This window comes from Pipistrellus kuhlii, unplaced genomic scaffold (genome assembly GCF_014108245.1).
Source record: "Pipistrellus kuhlii isolate mPipKuh1 unplaced genomic scaffold, mPipKuh1.p scaffold_m20_p_7, whole genome shotgun sequence".
Taxonomy (NCBI): Eukaryota; Metazoa; Chordata; class Mammalia; order Chiroptera; family Vespertilionidae; genus Pipistrellus; species Pipistrellus kuhlii.
This window is the reverse complement of record NW_023425573.1, coordinates 36,028,051-36,052,730: the sequence shown is the minus strand read 5'-3', so window position 1 is coordinate 36,052,730 and position 24,680 is coordinate 36,028,051. Positions and strand designations below refer to the sequence as shown.

The 24,680-nt window shown below is 35.2% G+C and overlaps 2 protein-coding genes across 4 annotated transcripts in view; one reads left to right on the top strand and one right to left on the bottom strand.

The window, feature by feature from the left end:
* Nucleotides 1-24,680, top strand: part of MTX2 (metaxin 2) — a 52,301-nt gene that overhangs the window by 20,599 nt on the left and 7,022 nt on the right. For 2 of the 3 annotated variants that reach the window (XM_036421504.2, XM_036421505.2), the window contains exons 3-8: nt 657-703; nt 17,609-17,681; nt 20,954-21,030; nt 22,442-22,534; nt 23,043-23,081; nt 23,476-23,601. In XM_036421504.2, coding sequence (XP_036277397.1) covers nt 657-703; nt 17,609-17,681; nt 20,954-21,030; nt 22,442-22,534; nt 23,043-23,081; nt 23,476-23,601 — 455 coding nt within the window. Of the gene's footprint in view, nt 1-656; nt 704-15,401; nt 15,427-17,608; nt 17,682-20,953; nt 21,031-22,441; nt 22,535-23,042; nt 23,082-23,475; nt 23,602-24,680 lie in introns of those variants that run through there. The other variant, XM_036421506.2, reaches the window with a different exon arrangement.
* On the bottom strand, nt 5,874-9,448 carry LOC118709444 (40S ribosomal protein S29-like). The gene is made up of 2 exons (XM_045575291.1): nt 9,235-9,448; nt 5,874-5,885 (listed from the first exon to the last, which is right to left on the bottom strand). The coding sequence occupies exon 1, from the start codon at nt 9,421-9,423 to the stop codon at nt 9,253-9,255; it is 171 nt and encodes a 56-aa protein (XP_045431247.1). The 5' UTR covers nt 9,424-9,448; the 3' UTR covers nt 5,874-5,885; nt 9,235-9,252.

The following is a 24,680-nucleotide window of genomic DNA, read 5'->3' as shown; positions in this document are numbered from 1 at the left end:
TAAAGTGGGCTCTCAGTAAAAAGGAACTGTTAAAATGTATAGGCCAGGATGTTCAGGCTCCCTTTAGCAGCTCTTCATATATCATCAGATCACATTATGGACCCCATTTGGGGCTCAGCAGCCTGCTACAGTTGTCAGAAGACTGCAAAGTAATGAAGACTAATATGCAGCAGCCCTGGTCTTCTAAGCATGGAATTTTTATTGCAGTGAACTTGTCATCTTTCTTTTGTGTGACAGACTTAGATGCACTGTGCAATATGAACTGCAAGCTGGTTTTATATTTCAAATAGTTTTATTTTTAACTAGAGAGGTTTGAGTACATACAAATAGTACTTAATTTTAAAATATATTTAATTTTAATGAAAAGAAGACTATCTTAAAAACTTGAAAAATGAGTTTGTTTTTAAGTGAGTGATTTTAATTATATGTTGCTGATAAAAATGTGATAATCAGTTTTAGAGGAAATAGTCTTGTTTACATACAATGATAATACAATCAAAATTATAATTAGTTTTGATCTAGAACTTAATATTTATGTTACTGAAAGGCTTTATCTTTTTAAAAATAAGAATAGCTTTTAAAAATAAAAATATAAGTATATCTGACTTGGTTAGCAATCACACTTTTTACTCAAACCTTTTATTGTATTTCCACAGGGGAGCAAATTTTGCTTTCTGACAATGCAGCTTCCCTTGCTGTGCAGGTAAATATATAAATAATGTAACATTTTTTTCATTTTGAGTTGGAAATTCCCCTCCCCCCCAGATAATTTGATGCATTCTGTTTAGAATTTTTGTGTTTTACAATAATATAATCTCTTCTGTGAAGGGTAAGTTTATTATATAATATTACTCAGTTATTTGTTGTCAGTATATAAAATAAACATAACATTTTTATTATTTGTTCTTTTTATAAAAAATTACTTCTGTTTCTTAGTAGTTTTGCTTTTGGCTAGATATGATGGTGTTGATTTTTTTGGGGTGATATTTACAGACACCAGATTACTTTCTAACTTATATGTGAAGATTTATTCACCACATATTTTAAAGCATCATTTTCTCATTATACTCATTATAACATTTTGATAATCTTAAAGCAGACATATTCTTCTCTAATAATCCTATCTAATAAAAGAGCAATATGCAAATTGTCCATCACACCAAGACCCAAGATGGCTGCTCCTATGTGGACACAAGATGGCTGCCACAGGATGGCCTGCAGGGGAAGACAGTGTGGGGTAGTAAGGGGTGACCAGGCCAGCAGAGGAGGGCAGTTGGTGTGACCAGGCCATGAGAGGAGGGCAGTTGGGGAGGCCAGGCCAGCTAGGAAGGGCAGTTGGGGGGAGGGGCAGGCCTGCAGGGGAGGGCAGTTATGGGAGACCAGGCCTACAGAAGAGGGCATTTGTGGGTGAGTTAGGGGTGACAGGGTCAGCAGTGGAGGGCAGTTGGGGGGAACCAGGATTGCAGGGGAGGGCAGTTGGGGGGGGGGGCAGGCCTGCAGGGGAGAGGAGTTGGGGGGATCCAGGTCTGCAGGCAAGGGTGGTTGGGGGGGACCCAGGCCAGAAGGGGAGGGCAATTGGCAGGGACCAGACCTGTAGGGGAGGGCAGTTGGGAGCCAGTAGTCCTGGATTGTGAGAGGGATGTCCGACCGACTGTTTAGGCTTAATCCCAGTGGCTGACCCTATGTGGACACAAGATGGCCACCACAAGATCGTCCAGTGGGATCGGACCAAACGGGTGGTTCGACATCCCTCAAAGGGTCCCAGATTGGAGAGAGTGCAGGCTGAGTTGAGGGACACCCCACTTCCTGCAAATGAATTTTGTGCACCGAGCCTCTAGTTTTTTATATACTTACTAGAGGCCTGGTGCATGAAATTCATGCATGGAGGTGTGGTGGGGGGCCTCTCAGCACAGCCTGCACTCTCTCCAATCCTTGGAGGACATCTCTGTCAGATCCTGAACCACTGGCTCCTAAGTGCTCATCTGCCTGCCTGCCTAGTCACTCCTTACTGTGCGCCTCTCCTCCCTCTCCCCCTCCCCCCACTGGCATGGTCGCCCCCCAACTGCCCCTCTCTGCTGGCCTGGTCACCCTTAACTGCCATCCCTGCCTCTGGTCTGGTTGCCCCCAACTGCCTTCTCCCCACCAGCCTAGTCACCTCTCACTGCCCCCCGCGCTGCCAGCCTAATAACCCCCAACTGCTCTCCCTGCCGGCCTGGTCTCCCCCAACTTCCCCTCCTCCCTGCTGGCCTGGTTACCCCTCATGGTCCCCCTGCTGGTCTGGTCACCCTAGCAGCCTGCTGTTCAGTCGTTTGGTCGTCCCTTACTAACCCCCCTGCAACCAGGTAGTATGCAGCCAGCCATCTTGTGAGGACGCGAAGGTCAATTTGCATGTTACCTCTTTATTATATAGGATTGATTACATTAGTGTTTATCCCCCTGCCACTTATTGAATGCAATAGCTCTTTAAGTTGTATATCACAGATGTATAATCCAAAAAATATTAGTGGTCCTATAAATTTTAAATTGTACTATAGGAAGATAGGATATAGGAAGAATAAAGTAAATGGGGATTATTTACTTTAACAAAAGAAAGAAATGTTCATGTAGGTTATAGAATTATAATTATTCAAACATTTTACATATCTGCTGTTTATTCAGTTAGCTTACATAATTTGAATTATAAAGATTTTTTTTTTTTTTTTGTCCAGCATCTAAAAGATAACTTAAAAGAGAAATGTAAGACATGTGTTATTTATTGGAGATGAGACTGTGAGCATCTTGAGGACAGAAAGGAAGAAAAGGAACTGTGAACTTTTGCTGTGTTCTAGGCATGATGTTAGGCACTTGGTTATCTCATTATATTTCTTTATTCACTTGGTATCCTCTGGGCTTAATAACTATGTCTAATACATAGTATATCATTCAATACATTTGTGTTTTATTTAAGATAGTGAAAGGAGAGATGAAAAGAAATGTATTGAACAGTAGCTTATTTGTATGAGTCTGAGTATCTTTAAGTTTCTTTTTGAAGATTTGTATCTTTTTAGAATATAAATTATGTTTATTTTATTTTATTTACCTTTATTTTATCTTTAGGCACTAGCATTATAACTAGTGTGTTTTCTTATGTTAACTTTGGAGAAGCAAACATTTTAGTTGGCTATAGACAATAAATATGGATTTTATACTGCTATTTAATTTAAAAAAATTATTTATTTTTGGTAAGGAAAATAGAATTTAAGTTTTGCTTTCAAATACTAATAACATAGTGCCTAGAATATAGAATGCACTTAGTAAATATTTGTTGAATGAAGGGTTTGTACATATCGGAAAAGCAATGTTACCTAGTAATTGATAGTACCAATAAATTATTTGCTGTGTATAAACTAGTATTTTCAATCTTTATAGCCTTGTAAAGATGGTTCAGGGAACAGGGAATATTTTAGTTGAAGCACTAATTCTTAACCTTTTTTTAATTGCCATTTTTGGGATAACTCTTTCAGGATCTGATGAAACATTCCAGTGAACGCACACAAGTAAAAACATACCTAGACTATTCTGCATATGGTTTTAGGAAGTTTACTGATCTCTCTGCTGAAGCTGTTTGGGAACCCCCAAAGAAGAGTAGTTTAGGAAATAGTGAAATAATTTTCACTAAGGAAAGTATTTTGGATAGGAATACACCAATGGTTCTTAACTAAGGGAGGTTTCAACTCCACAGGGGACACTTGACCATGTTTGGACATTTTTGGTTGTCTCACTGTTATGGAAGAGTGCTATTGGCATCTACTGGGTAGGGGATGCTCTAAGATAGGGGTGTCGAACTCAATCAGAGAAGGGGCCAAAATCTAAAATCCAGCCTAAATTGCGGGCCGAATGGTTTACTGAACAGTCATAAACTGTCATTGTGATGGAAACGCAGCGGAGTGCAGTGATGACAGCGCGGTGCGGGCCACATTGCAAGGCCTGGCGAGACGGATTTGGCCCGCGGGCCTTGTGTTTGACACATGTGCAAGATGTTTAAGAGCCAGGGATGCTCTTAAACATCTTACAACCTCTCCATAATAAAGGATTATCCAGCCCCAAATATACTTAGTGTCAATGTTGAGAAACCCTGGGATAGATGGCTTAATTAGTTTTCATAGCAAATTAAAATATTGGTATATTAGCGATAAAAAAAGGAATGCCTTAAATAATCTGTGGGAGGGGGAAAAAATCTTGGTGTATACTTTATTTAGCAACTCTATTTTTATGGTTCCTGTTAATTTGCTTTCTCACCATGGCTTCTCAAATCATAGTTGCAATTAAAAATAAAACCAGGAAAAAATGGACCTTTCAAAATGCAGAATTTTGCTTAACCATTTTCAATTGTTTTGTTATACTACATATGTCACTTAGATGATAAATTAACCAGCATATATTAAAAATTCTTGGTTTTCTTCAATATTCTTTGGCTTGACAGCTGATAGTAGCCATGACTATAAATGTGACTTTTCCAGATATCTGATGTAAACTTTATGGAGTAATTTTCATCTATATAGTGGACCAGCATGCATTTAGAAGAATCAGTTAAATGTATAAAATTGATCAAAACAATGTGACAGATATCCATAAACTGGATATTTACTAGAAGATACCAGATATCATACATCATATATTTTAATAGTCTGTTAGTTAAGCAATCAGGAAATTTAAATTTTATTTACCACATAGAGTTGGCATTTATTATAGCCCTGAAACTAAGTGGTTAGATATTTTTGATTAAAGGAACCTTGATGATTTCAGTTTAAAAGAAAATAAAATTTTTTTCTCATGGCTGTTATTTCCTCTTAGATTCGTTTTTCTTTCTCATTCACAAAGTATTGGTATTACCTCAAGTGTTTGCCTGGTCATAAAATAATTTCATGTGTTGAATATAGTGAGTATTAGTGTAGTGTGTGTTTCTCTGTTTTTCATGATATATACATATATACATATGTACATACATACATACATGTAACTAGGTATATATACATATATATAACATACTACACACACACAGTGAGAGAGAAACTTTCCATTTTATAATACTTCCACTTTGAAGGAATTAAGCTTATATTGATTGGTAAAAGAACTTTGATAATAATTTTCTGTGTCTACTCATATCCCTAACCTAACCAATTAGTTATTTAATAGATATCTATATATATAAAAGTCTAAGCAACTGGTTAACCGAATGACCGGTAGCTATGAAGTGCAATGACCATGCTCAACACAGGGGGCAGATGCTCAATGAAGGAGCTGCCCCCCTGGTGATCAGTGTGTTCCCACAGCAGGAGTGCTGCTCAGCTGACCAACCTGTCCTGGCAGCCCACCAGCCTGGCAGCAGCCACTCTCTCCCTCAGTAGTCCTGCAGGTCCAATTTCCAGAGAACAGGCCAGGCAATGATGGACCGGCACCACTGGCATGATTCCAACAGCACCACCGGTCTCCTGGAAGTCGACCTTGGGCACTGTGGCCATTGCCCCTCCCTAGACACTCTATAAGGAAGAAATGTTATAAAAGCAGCCTCCTGGTAGCTCCTGACAACTGGCATGAATGTGAGGGGGATGAATCTCGGGCTGGCAAGGGTATCCCACCACCTGCCCAAAGGGCCTATTGCATTCTGGGCTCCCTACCCCCCTCGGGACAGGTGCTAGATTCAGAGTTCATGGCTGGCAAGCACCACGACAGCAGTACAAGCCTCTCCCAATCAGAACTGACTGGCTGGGAGCCCGCTGGTAGGTGCAGTGGGGCCAGAATGAGGGGGAACAGCTGGCGGCCAGGCCAAGGTACTGCATGGTGCATGAATCCATGTACCTGGCCTCTAGTATGCATATAAGATCTTTGGTTAACCTCTTCCCATCCTTCCCCCTCCCCTTCCCTCTGAGATTCATCAATCTGTTCCATGTTTCCATGCCTGTGCATTGAGCTTCTGTCCCCTGGTGGTTAGTGCATATCATAGTGACCAGTCAAAAGGTCGAACAGTTGCTTAGGTTTTTATATATATAGACTAGAGGCCCAGTGCACAAATTGTGTGTGGGTAAGGTCCTTAGGCCTACCTGGTGATCAGGGCTGTTCAGGGCCTTCTGGCTGCTGGCCAGGGCCTCCCTTTTCTGGCTGCTGGCCACTGGCTGGGGTCTTTCTTCATTTTGTGCAGCTCCCTGGTAGTCAGTGCACATTATAGCGAGTGATTGATCTCCCAATCTCCCAGTCGACACACAAACACATATACATATATATGCGCGCATTTAATTCAAAAATTATTTCTGACATTTCCTAGCTAATTATATCTTATTCTTATAGATTACATTAAGATGTGACATTAAGACATTTCTTAGTTTTTAGATCTTTGAAACATGATAAAGGAAGTCTTAACCTATATTATGAGTCATCGTGGAGTTGAAGTTTGGTAATAAGTGGGACAAAAGTAAAAGTAATAGAAAAATGATGTTAAAAATGCTGAATTAGTGCCTATTTTGACTTCAAAGATTTATATACATATTTTTAATGCCTTTATATAATAAAATGTTACTTTCTAGTCCATTTTAGAGAAGATTTTGATTAGTGTATATTAAGCTAATTTAAAAAGAAACTTTTTTGCCCTGTTTGGTTCAGTGGATAGAGCATCAGCCTGCAGATTGGAGGGTCCCAGGTTTGGTTCCCAACAAGGACACATGCCCTGGTTGCAGGCTCGATTCCTAGTGTGAGACCTGCAGGAGGCAGCTGATCAATGATTCTCTCTTATCATTGATGTTTCAATTTCTCCCTCTTCTTTCCTCTCTGAAATACATAAAAAATGTATTTAAAAATAAAGAAACCTGTTTTTGGTGTAATAGTTAAAATAGTAATATCCTAATGTAGTGATTAGGGAAGAACAGAAGGAGGAATATTTCTCTTTGCTTTGGAACTGCATGTCAGTTGTTGCATTGTGATTATGAAAATGCTGCATAGCATATGGCCACAGTGGACAGCTTACCTGCAGAATTTTGAAAGAAATGAGTTTCAATTTTCAGTTTAGTTGGATACAAGTTGTTTATGGTTGTATGCAATTTTTGTCTTAGTTTAATTTAAATCTGATTAAATTAAATACAAGTAGAATGATATCAGTAGATATATTTTAATAGAGAATTAATATTTTATAGAAAATATTTAAAAATTGACATCTTAACATTTCATAAAGTGAAAATTTGAGTTTACTTTTTCATTTATTTTAGAGAGAAAGGAGAGCGAGAGCGAGAACAGAGAAACAGAGAAACAGAGAAACAGAGAAACATCGATTTGTTGTTCCATTTAGGCATTTATTGCTTGCTTCTTGTATGTGCTCTGACCAGAGATTAAAACCTCAGCCTTAGTGTATCGGATGATACTCTAACCAATTGGCCTACCTGACCAGTGCTAAATTTTAGTTTTTTAACATTTGCTCGTCCCTCCCACTTTGCTCATCCTCTGAAAAATGAGGCTTCTGTATTTACTTTCAGGATTAGGAGAAGGAAAGGAAAACTGAGGGGTAGAGAGAACTTGGTAAACATTTGTTACATCAGGGGACTTGTAAAATCCTTTTCAGTATTCTAAAATGAGCAAAATGGAGGCCGCAGAGATTTCCTTGATATCACTGAGTTTAGATTTTTCAGATTGAATATTTTATCCTCATCACCTTTTCTATACCAAACATATAAAAAGCATTTTTTTGTGATTTATGCTTATACTCTGGAATAATTTAAATATATAAAACTTAAGTTACAAACAGAATTTTGCAGAATAAAAAATTTTCATTAATATTAATCCATCAGCTCATAAATGTTATTGTTATATAAAATATTTAAATTAATCTTACCAGAGTTGTGAAAATGAAGAATATTCAAAATAGAATTAGGTGAATAAGAGAGTTGTTATTTTTAGTAATTAGTGAAATAATGTAAAGTGATTATGTGGGTATTGGATTGCTAATATAAATATCTATTTAACGTAGCAAAAAAAGATCATACTCCTGTAATTCTGAGAGATTACAAGTAAGAACATCAATTGTATATTTTTTTGTTTAAAAAAGTAAATAGCAAGCAGAATTTCAAAATTTGTTGCTGTTAAACAGAGTAATAAAGACAGCAGTAAGATGAGAAAAATGACAGTCAATTTTTTAAACAGAAAAAGGCTAGAATTCTTCATTATTAGATATACAGTATCAACATAATCGATCTAGCAGCATTGTATTTGAGCTGAAAATACACTTAAATTTGAGGCCATACACTACTCGTGTGAGTGAAACATCTTTCATATAGTTCTAAGATGAAATTACCCTTGAATGAATAGCATCTTCATTTATCTTCAAACCTCTTCTGTGCTTTTAGTGAATCTATTCTTTCAACATTCTACAATAAGAATTACATTATACCATTATACCAAAGTACTTCTGCAGTGTGAAATAGATTGGTTTGGAAAATGAACCTGGCTTTGCTATAAATTACATTCCCAGGTACAAAGGAGTTCGTTATTTTGTTTAAAATAGTCACAAATATAATTAAAGTCTTAATTTATGTTAAACCACAAATATGGCTATTACTTTAACTGGATTAGGTACTTAATCTGTCACTTCAAGAATGATACCTAACACTTTTCATTTGTAACATTAGATATATTATTTCAATTATAGGATCTGCAGCTGTTTGATATAAAAATTATTTTGTAGATAGATTTGTTCATGGTTTTTAATTTTAAAACATGCCTCTTCAGTAAAGTGAAAAATAATTCTTCAGTTGTCATCATAGTTTTCCTTTGTGTCCTAGTAAAACAAGATATGAATTAAAATTCAGAACCATTTTTATTTTATGTCCTGAAAATGGTATTGCATGCTTTAGAATAGTCCTTGGTGAATCTTTACATAAAATATTTCAAATTTAATTATGAAATGAATAAAAGCTTTGTCCCAAAGAAGAAAACTTAAGGTCTGCTGTCAGGATAGGTTTACCTTGTTGTAACTAAAAATGGATTGATTGTCTACTACTTAGAATTTGGATAACTTTGTTAATGTGATTCACATACTTTTTAGAAGCTATGTTTATAATTCTTTAAATTCCACAAAATTAATTATTATAAAGCACCCAGCCTTTAAAAAACTTATTCAATATAATTTCTTTAAACTTTTTTTTATTTTTGAAGTGTTTATTTTATGTACAAAGAGATAGCATTGTTGTAAGGTAGATAGATGTCTTCAATGACCCATTCACAGAAGTTCCCTTAGTCCAACTTAATGAAGCCGATGCCCTTCGCATACTGGCGGAAACACTGGCGGCACATGTTGAGGCCGTACTTCCGGATCAGGCCATGGTGGTTGGAGCAGACACGGCAAGAGCGAGAGCCCTGGCCGAATTTCCTCGGGTGGCTCCAGTAGAGTTGCTGGTGACCCATCTTGCTCACTGGGTAGCAATGAGGCAAAAGGAAAGCTCTTTAAACTTTTGAATTATTTTTATATCTTTACTAGAGGCCTGATGCATGAATTGGTGCATGGGTAGGATTCCTAGGCCTGGCCTGCAATCAGGGCCCATCTGTGGGGTGACCAGAAGGGCAATTGGGGGCCCCTGCTGGTACCCGCCTTAGTTGGTCTGGGGCCTGCAGGCTGGAGGCAGCTCCTGCATTGAGCATCTGCCTCCTGGTGGTCAGTGCGCATCATAGTGATCGGTCATTTTATCAGTTCTACTGTTCGGTGGATTTGCTTATTAGGCTTTTATTATATAGGATTAGGAAACAATGTTGAATTTTTTGTTTAAGTTCAATTAAAGAATACTGTTATGCATTTTACCAAGGCTCATTTTGTTTTTGGAATAAAGAAGAGGAAAGAAAATCATTATTACTGCTCATTGGTAAATGATTCAATATTGAGTTACCATTATTTTATTAAAATGAAAGGTATACATTTTATTCTTGCCATTTACTATTTAGCATATCCTAATAATTTTTTTCTGTTTTTATTCTTCTCAGTTGGGAATATTTATTTTATCTGTAACTAACAAAACTTTAAAACATTCATTATAGGACCTCAGGGGGGAAAGTTTCTTTTCTTTATTCCCAAATTATTCACTGAGTGCCAGTCATGCAACTGGTATTGCATTAGGTTCTTAGGTTACAAGAATTAATCTTTTCCTTTCTTTGCCTATTTTACATCTCTTTTCCTTAATTTCGACCCTACAACTTACTTTTATTTATTCTAACAGGGAAAGCTTGTATCTTTTCCTATTCTGATTATTATTTTTTGTTGCTTTTAGTCTATACTTGATTTTTTTTCCTACAGCCATCAGATGTTGATGTATCTAAAATTGAATCAAATATTCCAGGAATAGTTTTCAAGTGAGAGTTGTACTATGGGAGGTCCTCTGATTTGCTCTTAATAGCATTTCATGTTTTGGCAACAAATTTGTTTTATTTAAAGCTTATTTATGCTTATTGAATTGTAGTTTCTGATTACTTCGGCACAGCTATTTTTTTTTAAGGTGAATTCCTTTTACTGTTTTCTAAAACACTATCTGTTTATTGATATTTATATTGTTGACTTTTAAAAATCCTCTGAATTTAAAAGGAGTTAATACTATTTTTTTTTTGCATATAAACAATAGAAATTTATTTCTTAGTTATGGAGACTAGAAGTTCAAGAAGTTCAAGATAGTTGAGAGAGGGCACAATTTTGGGTTGCAGAGTTTTTATTTTTTATTGTTGAGAGTATCATAGATGTCATCCCCCAGTTCCTCCCACATTTAATTTTTAAAGAACAGTGAGCTTTGTTGTATATTACTAGTTATCTATGAAGTTATGTTTGCATTTATTATTATGAATAACAATATTTTACTCATTAAGCAAATATTTATTGAGAAACTAGTATGCCAATGTTAACACAGTGGATAAGGTAGACATACATAGTCATTGTGTACTAATGGAGCATGTATTCTGGAGGTAGAGGCTTTTTATCAGTTTCATTAGTGTGTTGCTTAGAAAAATTATTTGTAAAGTAAAAGTTTATGTCAGTATCCTTATTCACTTGTTTTTGCCTTGTTAGAAAGAGTTTATATTATATGAGATACATAATAAAAACAGAAATCATACACTTGCTCTTTAGAAAAGTACTTTGGGTTATGTTGCCTCATTTATCCTTTAAATATCTATTTAGAGATTTTTATCTTAGTGTACAATTTTGCTATTTTGATTTTAAATAATATTTTACATACAGTACCTCAATTATTCTGCTTAATAAATTTTCATTTTAGAAATCAATGCTTATGAGATAAAGAAACTTTCTCAAGCTAACACAATCAGTTGCTAAGACTCCACTGCGAGATGTCTCACTGGGAGGCTCTGCTTTATTAATTCCTTTTTGTTCTATACTGACTCTTAAAACTGATGCAGAGACTTTTCATTTTTCAAAAGATACTGTAGTCTTCTTCCATTTAAACAACTTGCTTCTTAAATCTATCTTTTGTTAGGATCCATTAAGTTCTCCTAAGGCACTTATCCAGCGACAATTAAGGAATGGGGATGTGCTAATGGTTCACCCAGTCATAATAGTGGTATGGCTTATGAGTCAGCAACAGAGAGTCATTTGCTCTAAATTATGGTAAGAATAGCATCTTAATGAGGCAGCATCTTCACTGGGTAAATGTAGTGACCAGAGCAGGCCTGTTGTTGGCTGGCTGTGTTTCCATTCAGCTGGGGTGGAGACCTTTTCACCATTTTCTGAACCGTTTTTAGTTATCTTTTTGAAAAGCCATAATGCAATTAAATAAAATAATATTTGATATTTTAAGGTTTTTAATATTTGGATTTTATTTCCTTGTTTCTGTCAGGAACTGTCATATTTATTGTTTTCTGTAAAAGAAATGAATGACTTTTTGGCTTTGAACTTAATTTCACTAATTTCCTCCCTACATTTCTTTCTGGAATATTATTAGTATATTTCTCCATGAAAAAAGACTTGAAGAAACTAGATATGCATAATACTTGAGATGTATTGCTTTTGTTTGATTTTCTCATTAATGCTATTCTACTTTCCTACTTACATTAATTATAAGAGACCTGCATACTTATTTTTAATCTCCTGAAGGTTGAGCCATAGTTGTTGAGATTTTAAAGGACTCTTGCTGGCAGTGGCTTTTTCATGTCACTCATGTCTCAGCAAATTTTCAGAAGATAATACTTCTCTCATTGGATGGCTTTCTTAGCTTATTTTAAATTATTCTTTTTTAAAAAAACCATATTTTATTGATTCTGTACAGAGAGGAAGGGAGAGAGATAGTCAGAAACATCGATGAGAGAGAGTCATCGATCAGCTGCCTCTTGCACACCCCCTACTGGGGATATGCCCGCAGCCAAGGTACATGCCCTTGACCGGAATCGAACCCGGGACCTTTCAGTCCCCAAGCTGATGCTCTATCCATTGAGCCAAACCGGTCCTGGCAAAGCTGCTTATTTTAACCAGGCAGTTAAATTGGCTTTTCACTTGGTGGGCTGTAGATGCAGGGGATAGAAAACACCAAAGATAAAACTATCCGTGATTGTATTTTTATTCTGTATAATATCAGTTTCTAACACCTTGATATTACAGACCTACAGGAAAGTATTGACAAAGATGATACTGTTCTGTACATACTTCTGTCACCTGTGTCCATAAAAGAGATGGGGTGGCCTTTGAGATTGGGTTTCTCAGTTTTCAATAGAACATGCTTTTCTGGTTTAAAAAAATATAGTTGTACCTTAGCATCTTCAGGCCTTTGAAAAGAGAGCAGAGTGGAGTTGCTTGTTATTCCTGTTTTCTCTTGCTAACATGTCTTTTTTTCTTCTTTTTTTGCAAAGATATCTTTAATGCACTGATTACCATTGTTACAGACCCACTGGGTGCAATAGAACTTTCTGTGATGATGTAAATGTTCTGGTGTTTTTTTTTGGGGGGGTATATGAGTGTGTGTGTTTTGTGTGTTGTCCAATAAATAGATATCCAGTAGCCACATGTGACTTTTGAACAGTTGAAATGTGGCTGGTATGACTGGGGAACTGAATTTAAATTTTATTCAACTTTAATTCACTTAAATTTAAGTTAAATAGCCACAGATGACTAGTGGCTACCATATTGGACAGCACAGTTTATACATCATTATTCTGATAGAATGTAGTAAGTTTTTGACTCAAAAACTTTATATTGTCAATCACTTGAATTAGTTTGGAATAAAATATCCAACTGACGAATAGGATTTATAGGATTTAGGGGAGTTATCTTAAGTTATTATTTATTTTTACTATAATTAGAACTACATTTTCCTTTGGATTTAGATAAGGAAAACATGCAGATTTCAATTTTAGATTGAAAGTAAAATGTGTTTTAGGTTGTTTCAAGCCTATTTTATTTGGAGTATTTGGAGTGCTGGTAGGGGATTGAAAATGAAAATGAAAGGTGAAAATACTATTTTGGAATGTTTTGGGGATTTTTTTTCATCCTACAAGAGAAAGGGGTGATACTGTTTGAATCAAAGTCTGGTTTGGTTTTAGAATTTTTATATTCTTGAACACAATCATAGTAATGTTTTGTATTTTGAAAGTTTGGATGAAAATATTGTGTTTGTGACATCAGACTTCTTTGTGAAGTACAGATTAATTAAGAAAACATTTTGAATCAGGGATAAAGAGTAATTAAAGTAAATATTGTAAAACTAATATTTGGCTAACCAGAGTTAGCCCTTAATTGGACAAAATTGATGTTAAATTGGACAAAATTAAGTTTGTATTTATAGTAAAGGAGGAGAAAATTCACAGGATTGGAAGTATGGCTTTGGTTATAGAACATTACAATTTTGCTTAATCATTTTTGTGAAATACAGCTTTCTGGAATATTGATCAGTATAGTTGCCATTATGCATGTATTATAGCAAAATGCAGTATATCACATTTATTATTTTTTATATATTATGACTGTTAACTAACAACTGAATATTATTTAGACCTTTGAGGAGATATAAGCAATTCTTTCAGATTTCTTTCTTCTTTTGGGGGCCTCAATTCTCTCTTAGTTCCTCATTCTTAGCATATGATTTCTCCTTCTGTTAATTATGGAATATGAGCACCCTTTAGTTTTCTTATTATACTGCAGTTCTCATCACTGTTTCCGACCACTCCTTATATGATAGTGGAAAAAGTGTCCTGTTTTTTGGCAAAAGTCTTTCCACATGTGCTTTTATTCCATTCCTTTTTTCCTTCTCATGGATTTTGCATGTCAGTTTTTCTACCTGTTTCTTGTAATTTCAGCCTATTTTCACTTTTTCTTTCTATTTATGTTTTAATGAGCTCAGCCTTTCTCTACCATCAGTGCTGTTGCATGTATAATGGAAGGGAGTTGACCTTTTTAATCCTTCCTGCCTTCTCTCCTCACTACTCTTCTTGAAAGAGCCATTTAAACTTATTCTAATTATCTTCCTAGCAAACAGTGTTTTAATAAGCCTTCCACATGATTTTGATGCATGCCAACCATGTTGGAGAACCACTTCCCTAGTCTATACTTAGAGGTCAGTCAAGAAGCTCACTATTATTACTATAAATCGGGAGTGCAGATTATGGTATTTAGAGGAATGTTAATATACACTTACAGCGACACAGAGGAATTAGCTTTTGGTTGGCTGAGGTAGTACTTAAACTTAGAAACAGTAATTGTTGGTGAATTAGTTAGGATTAAGTTTTGGCTGTGAGTGACAAAAAACTCAAATGGATTTTTTTTTCTTCTTATAAATCCAGGTAATCTAGATTTGGTGACTACATGTTAAACACTGGATTTGTACTTAATGATTTAGTTTGGCTGCTGTGGCTACAGTCATCCTTTTCACATTCTAGTCAACAGGATGGAAAAAATGGTTCCTGTTTAAGAAACTTTCCAGCAGTTGCCTAGAACTTTAAATCCCATTGGTCAGAATTTAGACTGTCCACACCCTGTTACAAGAGAGCCTGGGAAATAAAAGTTCTTATTTCAGGCAGTCATGTGTGAAGATATACATCATAGGTTCTACCACTGTAGAGAAAGAGGGGAAACATACATAGGGAGATAATTGAGCCTCTGCCACAATAAACTCTTGAGAGCTTCGGTTGGCTCAGTCACTAAGCATTGAATGCTTAGTATAAGTAGTGCACTGTCTTATGGTAGCTGTAGGAAAATGAGGGCGGTTGGAGCGGTGACAGGATTACAAAAATTCAAATCTATTCCTTGCTTCTCTAAGATATTATATTTACTTGATGACATCAGACATGTAGATATAAATTTTAGAGTAATGCAGGAATCAGAGGGTATAAGTAGAGAGGGATCAGAGGTTTATTTTTAAAGAGGAGCATTTCTAGAAGACTAGAGTTTTGGGAAGACAGATTTAAAGAAGAGAATTGACATATTTTTAGGTAAATAGGGCTCTTAATATGAGATAATCCCTGTTGAACACTCTTACTGCTTTGAAAGAATCTTAAGACTGATTTCCAATATAGAACTGAGGAAGGAATTGTAATAGGCAACCCCTATTAGAAATCTTTATTGGCTAGGATAAGCTGGTCTATTAATAGACTTAATATATGATAAGTATTATCCTTGTTATTTATTAATTTATCTTAACTGATATTTGACTGTTATTTATAATAGTTTCCTCAGTTTTGAAATAGATAAAAACTTTGTTTTCTAATTTGTATGTGGTAATTAAAACCATAATCTACTAGAGGCCTGGTGCATGAAAATCATGCTTGGGTGGGTGTCCCTCAGCCCAGCCTGCACCCTCTCCAATCTGGGACCCCTTGAGGGATATCTAACTGCCTGTTTAGGCCCAATCCCACCAGGACTGTTAGCTCCCAACTGCTCGACTCTCTGCCTGCCTGATTGCCCTAACTGCTCTGCCTGCCAGCCTGATCACCCCTAATACTCCCTTGACAGCCTGATTGATGCCTAACTGCTCCCCTGCCAGCCCGATTGCCCCTAACTGCCCTTCCTTGCCAACCTGGTCATCCCCAACTGCCCTTGCCTGCTGGCCCGGTCACTCCTAACAGCCCTCTCGCCAGCCTCGTCGCTCCTAATTGCCCTCCCTTGTTGGCCCAGTAACCCCTAACTTTGCTACCTTGCCAGCCCAGTCACCCCTAGCAGCCCTCCCCTGCTGGCCTGATTGTCCCTATTTGCCCTCCCCTGCCAGCCTGGTCACCCCTAACTGCCCTCCCCTGCCAGCTTGGTTGCCCCCAACTGCCCTCCCCTGTAGGCCTGGTAACCGCCCCCCCCCCCCAATTGCCCTCTTCTGCTGGCCTGATCATCCACATCTGCCCTCCCCTGCTGCCATTTTGTGGTGGCTATCTTGTGTCCACATGGGATGGCCATCATTGACCACATGTGGGCGGCCATCTTGTGTGTTGGAGTGATGGTCAATTTGCATATTACCTCTTTATTATATAGGACTAGAGACCTGGAGCAATTTGTGGATAGGTGATGTCGGGCTAGCCTGTCTAGATTGGGATGTAGTGGGAGGAGAGGACAAGGGCATACGGGAGGCCAGCAGTTGGCCCTGCCCCTGTTCGGGGTGGGGGGGCTGATGTGGGGTAGCCAGGGGTAGGGGCCACAGCTGGCTGGGGGGAGAGGCTCTGGGTGGTTGGCAGGCTAGCCCCCTCCCCTAGTCAAACTCCCAGTAGAGGGGACAGTTTGCATATTAGCCTTTTATTATATAGGATGATTATCCTAATTAAACATTTTTATAGAAAGAACATAAGTAAATATAGTGAGTGGAGAAAAAGAAACCTACATGTCATAGAAGAGAGAACAAGGGGAGTAACCTTTGAGTGTTATAAAAAACAGTGGAGAGAATCTAACAGAAGGCATGTATGTTGGTAGAGAGTTTATTGATGTCTTAAAAACACTTAAAAATGAATTAGTATATATCATCAATACAATTTTATATTTTTTCACTTAGTATTATAATGTGGATATTTTTCCTGTCGTAAAATATTCTTTATTTAAAAGTGTGATTTTTAAAATTGTATAATATTCCATGGTTTGGATTTATCATAAATAATTTACCCATTTCCTATTGTTAGATATTTAAGTTGCTTATAAAATTTTCGTTACTTTAAACAAAGTAAAAATAAAACTATATCTTTAAGTGATTAATGAGCATAAAAACTACATGTTAGGATATTTAGTATTATTGGAGAAAACTTTAAAATAGCAGAAATAACATTTTGAGAACTTTATCCTAAGACAAAAAAGAATAGTAGAATTAAGTAACAATACCTTATAATAACTGGACTTTTGCTATCTATTAAAGAAAATTAAAGCAATGTATAGTATTGTTGACTTATATAAATGAATACAGTAAAATAAATGTGGATAATTTACATTTCCTTTCTTAAATGTATAAATGTTTTAAACTTCATACACTCACTGGTGTCTACATCACACTGGGTTTTCAGTAGGGAAATATTTTTGTTTGGAATACAAATCTTTCACTTTCAATAGATATAAATGTGATTACTTAAGTTTAGGAAAGTTTTTAAAAAGTTGTGTTCAAATATGCATATACTTCCCTAGGCTTACTGTATTTCTCTTGATTTACAGGCCTTTTTGCAAATGTGTAATCTGCCTATCAAAGTAGTTTGTAGGGCAAATGCAGAATATATGTCTCCATCTGGTAAGTGTCTTCTTCTCTACTGTTAGTATACATTAACAAACTTGGTGCTAGTCCAATTTGCACCTAGATTTTTTTTAAATGCCTATATTTTTTGTTTACTCTTTGAAGAATTTCCCTATGGTTTTATAAAGTAAAATTGCAAACTTGACAATACTGTGGTGGGCCTGTATATGCATTTCAGCTCTGTGGTCAGAAATATTTACTGGAAGTTAAGGAATTGTTTTAAATAGTAGATTTTAGGAAAATACAAAATCTTAGATTTTGCCAGTCCTTTTTACACAGGACTGTTCCCTCTTCACAAAACAAATTTTAATATTGATGGATCCATTTTTTATTAAACAGATTTCTCTAAATTATATTGTCCCATTATAAATATGGAAGAAGAGAAATTGTGAAATAATTAAATTAACTTGTCATAGGTCTTAATGTCATCTCTGAATGTTTTTGGTTTTTAGTTCTTTTCATTTTAACAAGTTTTAAAATACTTTCTATTAAGATTTTATCCTTTCAGATATTTTTCATAACCAGTACTGTTTTTCTATGTGTCATGTATTAGCACAGTTTTAAATAAGGATGATTAGATATTTTTAATATAAAATTCATGTATGGGGAGGGTAGGGAGTTCCTCAGCCTGGCCTGCCACAATGCAAGCATTCCGCGTTCAGCCTGGCCGGAAGCCCTGCGTGGCCAGGTGGGGGACGCTTGCCTCGTCACTGGGACGATGGCGCAAGCATTCCCCCGCCCCACTGCTCCATGGCTGCTGCCCAGAGGCCCTCTGTGGCCCAGTTGGACAAAGCAAGCATTCTGCTGCTCACGCTGCCTGCTCTCAGCAGCCGCCCCCCAGGACGGGGAGACTCTGGCGGGGCTGAGAGGACTGGGCACCACCATCTTGTGGCTATGGGTGCCACCATCTTTGTGGCTGAGTGACGGTAAATTTCCATATCCCCCTCTTTATTAGGATAATGACACAAAGCTGATAAATGCTAGATAGAATTGATATGGATTATTATAACTGCTTTTGCTGGGGCAATAGTAGCATATAGTAATACTTTTATGAATAAATCTTGTTGAATGTAACTGATGGGCATAAGTGTGTTACATTTTTTTTTTAGGGGAATATTTTCCTGTCTCTTCATTGTAATGATACTTTGTGTTAAACATTTTTCCCCCCCATCTTATGTTCTTAAGGGTAGTAATAATTTTCAAAAGCTGTGAAGATGCTCTCTCCATACACACTGAAAATTCTAAAATTCTATATGAATACTCTGTAGAGGGTGGGGCAAAAGTAAGTTCACAGATATTCATGGGGAAGATAATACAATAATAATAATAATTCAAGAATAATTACAGCTTTTATGAGTGATTAAATTTTAGTACATTTTCAAAAGAAAATATAAGATATAAACTGTGTTTTGCGCCTTAGCCAGCTTGGCTCAGTGGATAGAGTATCAGCCTGTGGACTGAAGGGTTCCAGGTTCTACTCCAGCCAAGAGCACATGCCACTAGAGTAGGGGTGTCGAACTCAATCAGAGAAGGGGCCAAAATCTAAAATCCAGCCTAAATCGCGGGCCGAATGGTTTACTGAACAGTCATAAACTGTCATTGTGATGGAAACGCAGCGGAGTGCAGTGATGACAGTGCGGTGCGGGCCACATTGCAAGGCCTGGCGGGACGGATTTGGCCCGCGGGCCTTGTGTTTGACACATGTGCACTAGAGGCTCAGTGCATGAAATTCGTACATAGGGTGGGGGTCCGTCCCCTCAGCCTAGTCTGCATTCTCTCCAATCTGAGTTCGACTGCTTGTTCAGTCATTTAGTCCTCCCTCCCTAATCCCCCTGCCGGCCTTGTCGCCCCATGCAGCCTGCTGTTCAGTTGGCCATCTGGTTGTTTTGGTCATAACGACTCCCTGGCTTTTTATATATTAGTATATTTTTATAATTCGTGATATATAAGTATTTAATTTATTAACACTGCTTCCTTTTTTCAGAATCTACAGTGCTCAAAATGTTTTTAAGAAAAGAAATAAAATGAAATTTCTTCCAAGAACTCCAAACTGGTTATTGAAAAGGAGGAATACACTTTGCTCTCAAAATGTTACACCCCAGAAATACCCTTCAGTCTAGGCATTCATAAATAAATAGTTTTCATTCTAAGATTATTTTATCTCAAAGGATCTGCACTAAAAACAATATGCCCTAATACTTATCCAAATAAGAAATTATTTTCTTTTATTGCAAGATTTATAAAACAGTAGAAGAAAAGAATGCAGAATTCAGTGTTGGTAACATGAATATGTCTTCTAAATACATCTATTGAGTTGTGTTCTAAGAGGCCTGACTCTCCTTTGTAATGTGTTATCCTGTGGATGCATATGAAGCTTTTGTTGGTGCTTTGCACCTCATCCATTACCCTCAGGCTAACTGAGCCAGAGAGGAGTGAGTCTATTGAAAAGGACCATGAGGAAGCCTGCTGTTAATGTGAACTCTGTTTGAACTAGGCCTGACAGCAAAGTTTATTCTCTAGTTTTGGGGGTAAACTTTATTGCTACTTGGAGAATATTTTGTTCTTATCATCTCTGATAATTTCATCAACTGTTAGTGCTTATAGGAATGAAATAATTTTTTAACATGACATTTATTTAGAAAAGCCAGTGTTTATAAGTATCCTACTTGTTTTTCCCCCCCAATATATGTTAGGCATACTTTGTATTATGATATTATGATTCATAAACTAACATACTTTCAAGAATTGTTAATTCTCTTAATTTCTGATTCAAAGACATTTATTAATACACCATTATGTACTTAATATATCGACCTTAATGAATATCAGACTTGAAAGTAGAAGACACAAAAGGAAGTCTTCTTAAATGTATTTTAAAATATGGATTGAAAAGAAGGCCCAGTTGAATTTCTTTGAAATCTATCAGTGGTCATGAACCAGTATCTGGGCTTAGTTCATGTAATTGAATAATTAATATTTACTATAGAGTGATTTGTTAGTGCTGAAAAGGGACTATTGTGATCTGTTATACATAAGTGAGAATTATGTTATTAAATAATTCAAATATTTCTTTTGTCTTTTATTTTAAAATTAGTAAATAATCAATATTTAAATTTATAGAACTTAACATACACATTTAACTATAATTTTCAAAAGTTATAGTTTTCTGTATTAATAAAACATATCTCAGTTTTGTGTTAGTTTCCTGTTTATTAGCACAAACTTTCCTATACTGACAGTGTTTTCACACTTTTCTTTTTTTCCAACAGGTAAAGTACCTTTTATTCATGTAGGAAATCAAGTAGTATCAGAACTTGGTCCAATAGTCCAATTCGTTAAAGCTAAGGTAATAAAAAAGACACCAAATGAATTTGATTACAGCTACCCTTAAATAAGTTATTCACCATTTTTAAGTATGTTTGAACATTTACATTGATTTTAACCTAGTTTTAGAAAATGCCAGTATAAACTACTGGAGAAATATTTCTGAAGTGCAAGTTTTTTAAATAACGAAAACCATTGGCAAAAGAGGTAATTTGATTTTTACAAAATCGTAGATAACTTTGTAACTTACGCTTATGAGAATTTTGGCATGAATGAAAACTTAGGTTTTTGAAAAATGTCAAATTAACCTTTAAGAAGGGAGATATAGGATCTGTTTAGAAGTTGAATATATTAATTTATTCATTTGAATTATTCAGTTTAAATTTTAATAGTTATTAAAGGACAGCCTCCATTAACATTTTGGGGAAACCCTTCATGACTTTTTTCTTTGTATATATAGAAAATTATAGATCATACCATTATTAATTATTTTGCAACCTTCTTTTAAAATCATCAGTATGCTTAGAAATTTTTCCATAGTAATGAATATGTATATATATATATATAAATTTACATATATATTTAAATTACCCTTTTAAATTGTATATTTTTTACAATTTAGATATATTATAATTTATTGTCTTAACTGATCGATGTTTAGTTGTAAGTTGCCAATTTTTTTGCTGTTATTAAGTGCTACAAGAAATATTTTTGTACGTACACATTTGTTCACTTGTCAGATTAGAATATGCATACCCTAACATCACTATATTACTCTTAGGAACTTATTCTAAGGAATTTAAGTAATATAGTCATGTGCATATCCTAACGTCACTATATTATTCTTAGGAACTTATTCTAAGGAACTTAAGTAATATAGTCATGTTAGTTCCTTAGAATAAGTTCCTAAGAGTAATATAGTGATGTTAGGGTATGCATATTTAAAATCTTAAAAACAGATTGCCAGATTGAACTAAAGGTTATATCATTTTATGTATTCACTCATTACTATATATAATGTAGATTTTAAAAATTAGTATCTATTTCCCTCTACTTTTATTTATCTTTGACCAATTTGTAAGTAATGCATGTCAATCTTTTGGTATTTATTTTATTGTTAATTAGGTTAGTCTCTAAAAAGTAACAATGTTTATAGACCATTGTTATTTTTTTCTTTTGTGAAATAGTTGATAACGTAATTTTATCCATTGAATCATTTTATAATGACAAATATGGCTAATTAATATATTGTAGCCATAGAGTATATAATAAAGTTTTGATATAAAATAATTTTCTTTTTGGAAATATTTTGGAAATTAATCCATTGGACATTTGCAGTAAAAGGATTGATGTTATATTACTTGGTAGTAACATAACTGAAAGTTTTTGTATATTTAATATGATGCTCTTAAATTTTTTTAAATTCCCTTTAGGGCCATTCTCTTAGTGATGGGTTGGATGAAGTCCAAAAAGCCGAAATGAAAGCCTACATGGAATTAGTCAACAATATGCTATTGACTGCAGAGGTATAATAGAAAATAATAGGCCTTAAAAATAAGCTTTTTTTCTCCTAAAAGATAATGTTTTTTTATGGGTTATTTAAAGTTATTGAGAAATAGTAAAATAGTCAAGCAATTTAAAAGCTAGGATGCTTACCCAAATTATTTGATCATTATCTTTGAACAAATTGCCTGACATTTTTCACTTTGATTTTTCTGTTTGAAAAAAGAAGTGATTCTTGCTTACTTATCACTTTATTTGGCCTTGTTAAGTGTACTTAAATAATATCTGTAAAATAATGGTATTTGGAGATATTACTATATGAATAAGAAATCTTTTTATTAAGTTCCACCATTAAATTTAATAATTATATATAATTATTTTATATTTATATGTAAGATAAAAGCCCCTCATATAGGTGACATTTTTAAAGTTGGTTTATAAAAAAAATTACCGTGGCAAGAAATAACTTACTTTTTATCCATTTTCTTTTTTGTATTCTTAAGTTTTTGTGACTATTTCTTTTGTTCCTAGTTGTATCTCCAGTGGTGTGATGAAGCTACAGTAGGGGAGGTGAGTGGTTCTGCAGCATTTATCTTAATTAAAATTTAATGAGAAAATACTTTTGTTCAGAATTGTAAGTCCCTGCTCATAAATGAAACATTGTGGTTTATACCATTAGTGATATAGTTTTTCACTTACTTTAATTTTGCTTGCACATACATTTTAGGGAAGCTATGTGTCATTGTTTGATATAACTGGTTGCGAAGTACATAAAAGTTTATATATTTTTAAAAGGAATGTTTTAAAATTTTAATTTTTTAGATTGCAAGCTCTGTATTTTTTTGTTTTTTTCAGATTGCTCTATTTGTGTTCTCTGACAGTGATTCCCTTAGAATTCTACTTGTGAAAAGTAGGCTTTGTTTTTAGGAAGAATCATGTTTTTAACAAAATCTTTTTGCTTTAGATCACACATGCTAGATATGGATCTCCTTACCCTTGGCCTCTGAATCGTATTCTGGCCTATCAGAAACAGTGGGAAGTCAAACGCAAGATGAAAGCTATTGGATGGGGTAACAAGACTCTGGACCAGGTCAGTTCAGATTGAAGTTCACAAACCCTTAATGCATTTAAGATAAACCTTTAAAGTATTAAATGCTTTTTTTTTTGTATTGATAGTCCTTAAAAAATCCCAATATAATACAAAACTAACAAACATTTGCTCTTATTTTCTTTGACATGAAGTAATTTTATAAAAATCACATGCTGATTGTAAAATAAACTGTATAATATAGAAAAGTTAATAAAAAGGAAATAAAAATGGCCTGAAATACTGCCACCAAGACATAGCCACCGTTAACTATTTAGAGAACATTATTCTAGGTATCTCTTAATAATATTTACCTTAAATGGGATCATATTATATCACTCTATAACCTGATGTTTTTCCCATTTAACAACATATTGTGGGCATCTTTTATGACAATAAATATTGATCTGCAGTATCAGGGCTTAAAAAACATCCTGTTAAATACAGTGCTTAATATATATATTTTTAATATTTTGGTCTTAAATATACTGAAGTAGCAAGATTAAAAAATATAAATCTTATCAAGGTCATGAATTTAAATATCATTAGACTAATTAATGTCTATTGTTTTAAACATCTTTTTTATTTTATTTTATTTTATTAATATTATTATTTTTTTTTATTGATTTCAGAGAGGGAGGGAGAGGAAGAGAGAGAGAGAAACATCAGTGATAAGTGGGAATTATTGCTTGGCTGCCTCCTGTATGTTGGACTGAGCCCGCAACCCAGGCATATACCCTTGACCGGAATCAAACCTGGAACCTTTGTGTCTGCAGGCTGACACTCTATCCTCTGAGCCAAACCAGCTAGAGCTAATGTCTCTTTTATAAGGCTATCCCAGTTCTAGCCAGAAAACTCACTTATGTGTGCTATTGGCCATAAGGGACCTTGGATAAATTAATAGGGATGGAGCAAAAAAAATCTACCTCCACTAGTGAAAAAACAATTGAAATGCTTTTGCTCATGGTAGGTGAGCAGTGTCATTTTTATGAAGCAGGTTTTTTAATATTTGTAAAATCATTGGATTCAACAAAAACAGTTTTTATAGGGAGTACTAGTAGAGTTTTAAGGTAAAAACTTTC

Bases quoted from the DNA above. Each gene is read 5' to 3' on its own strand.
- LOC118709444 (XM_045575291.1), bottom strand. From the start codon at position 9,423: ATGGGTCACCAGCAACTCTACTGGAGCCACCCGAGGAAATTCGGCCAG.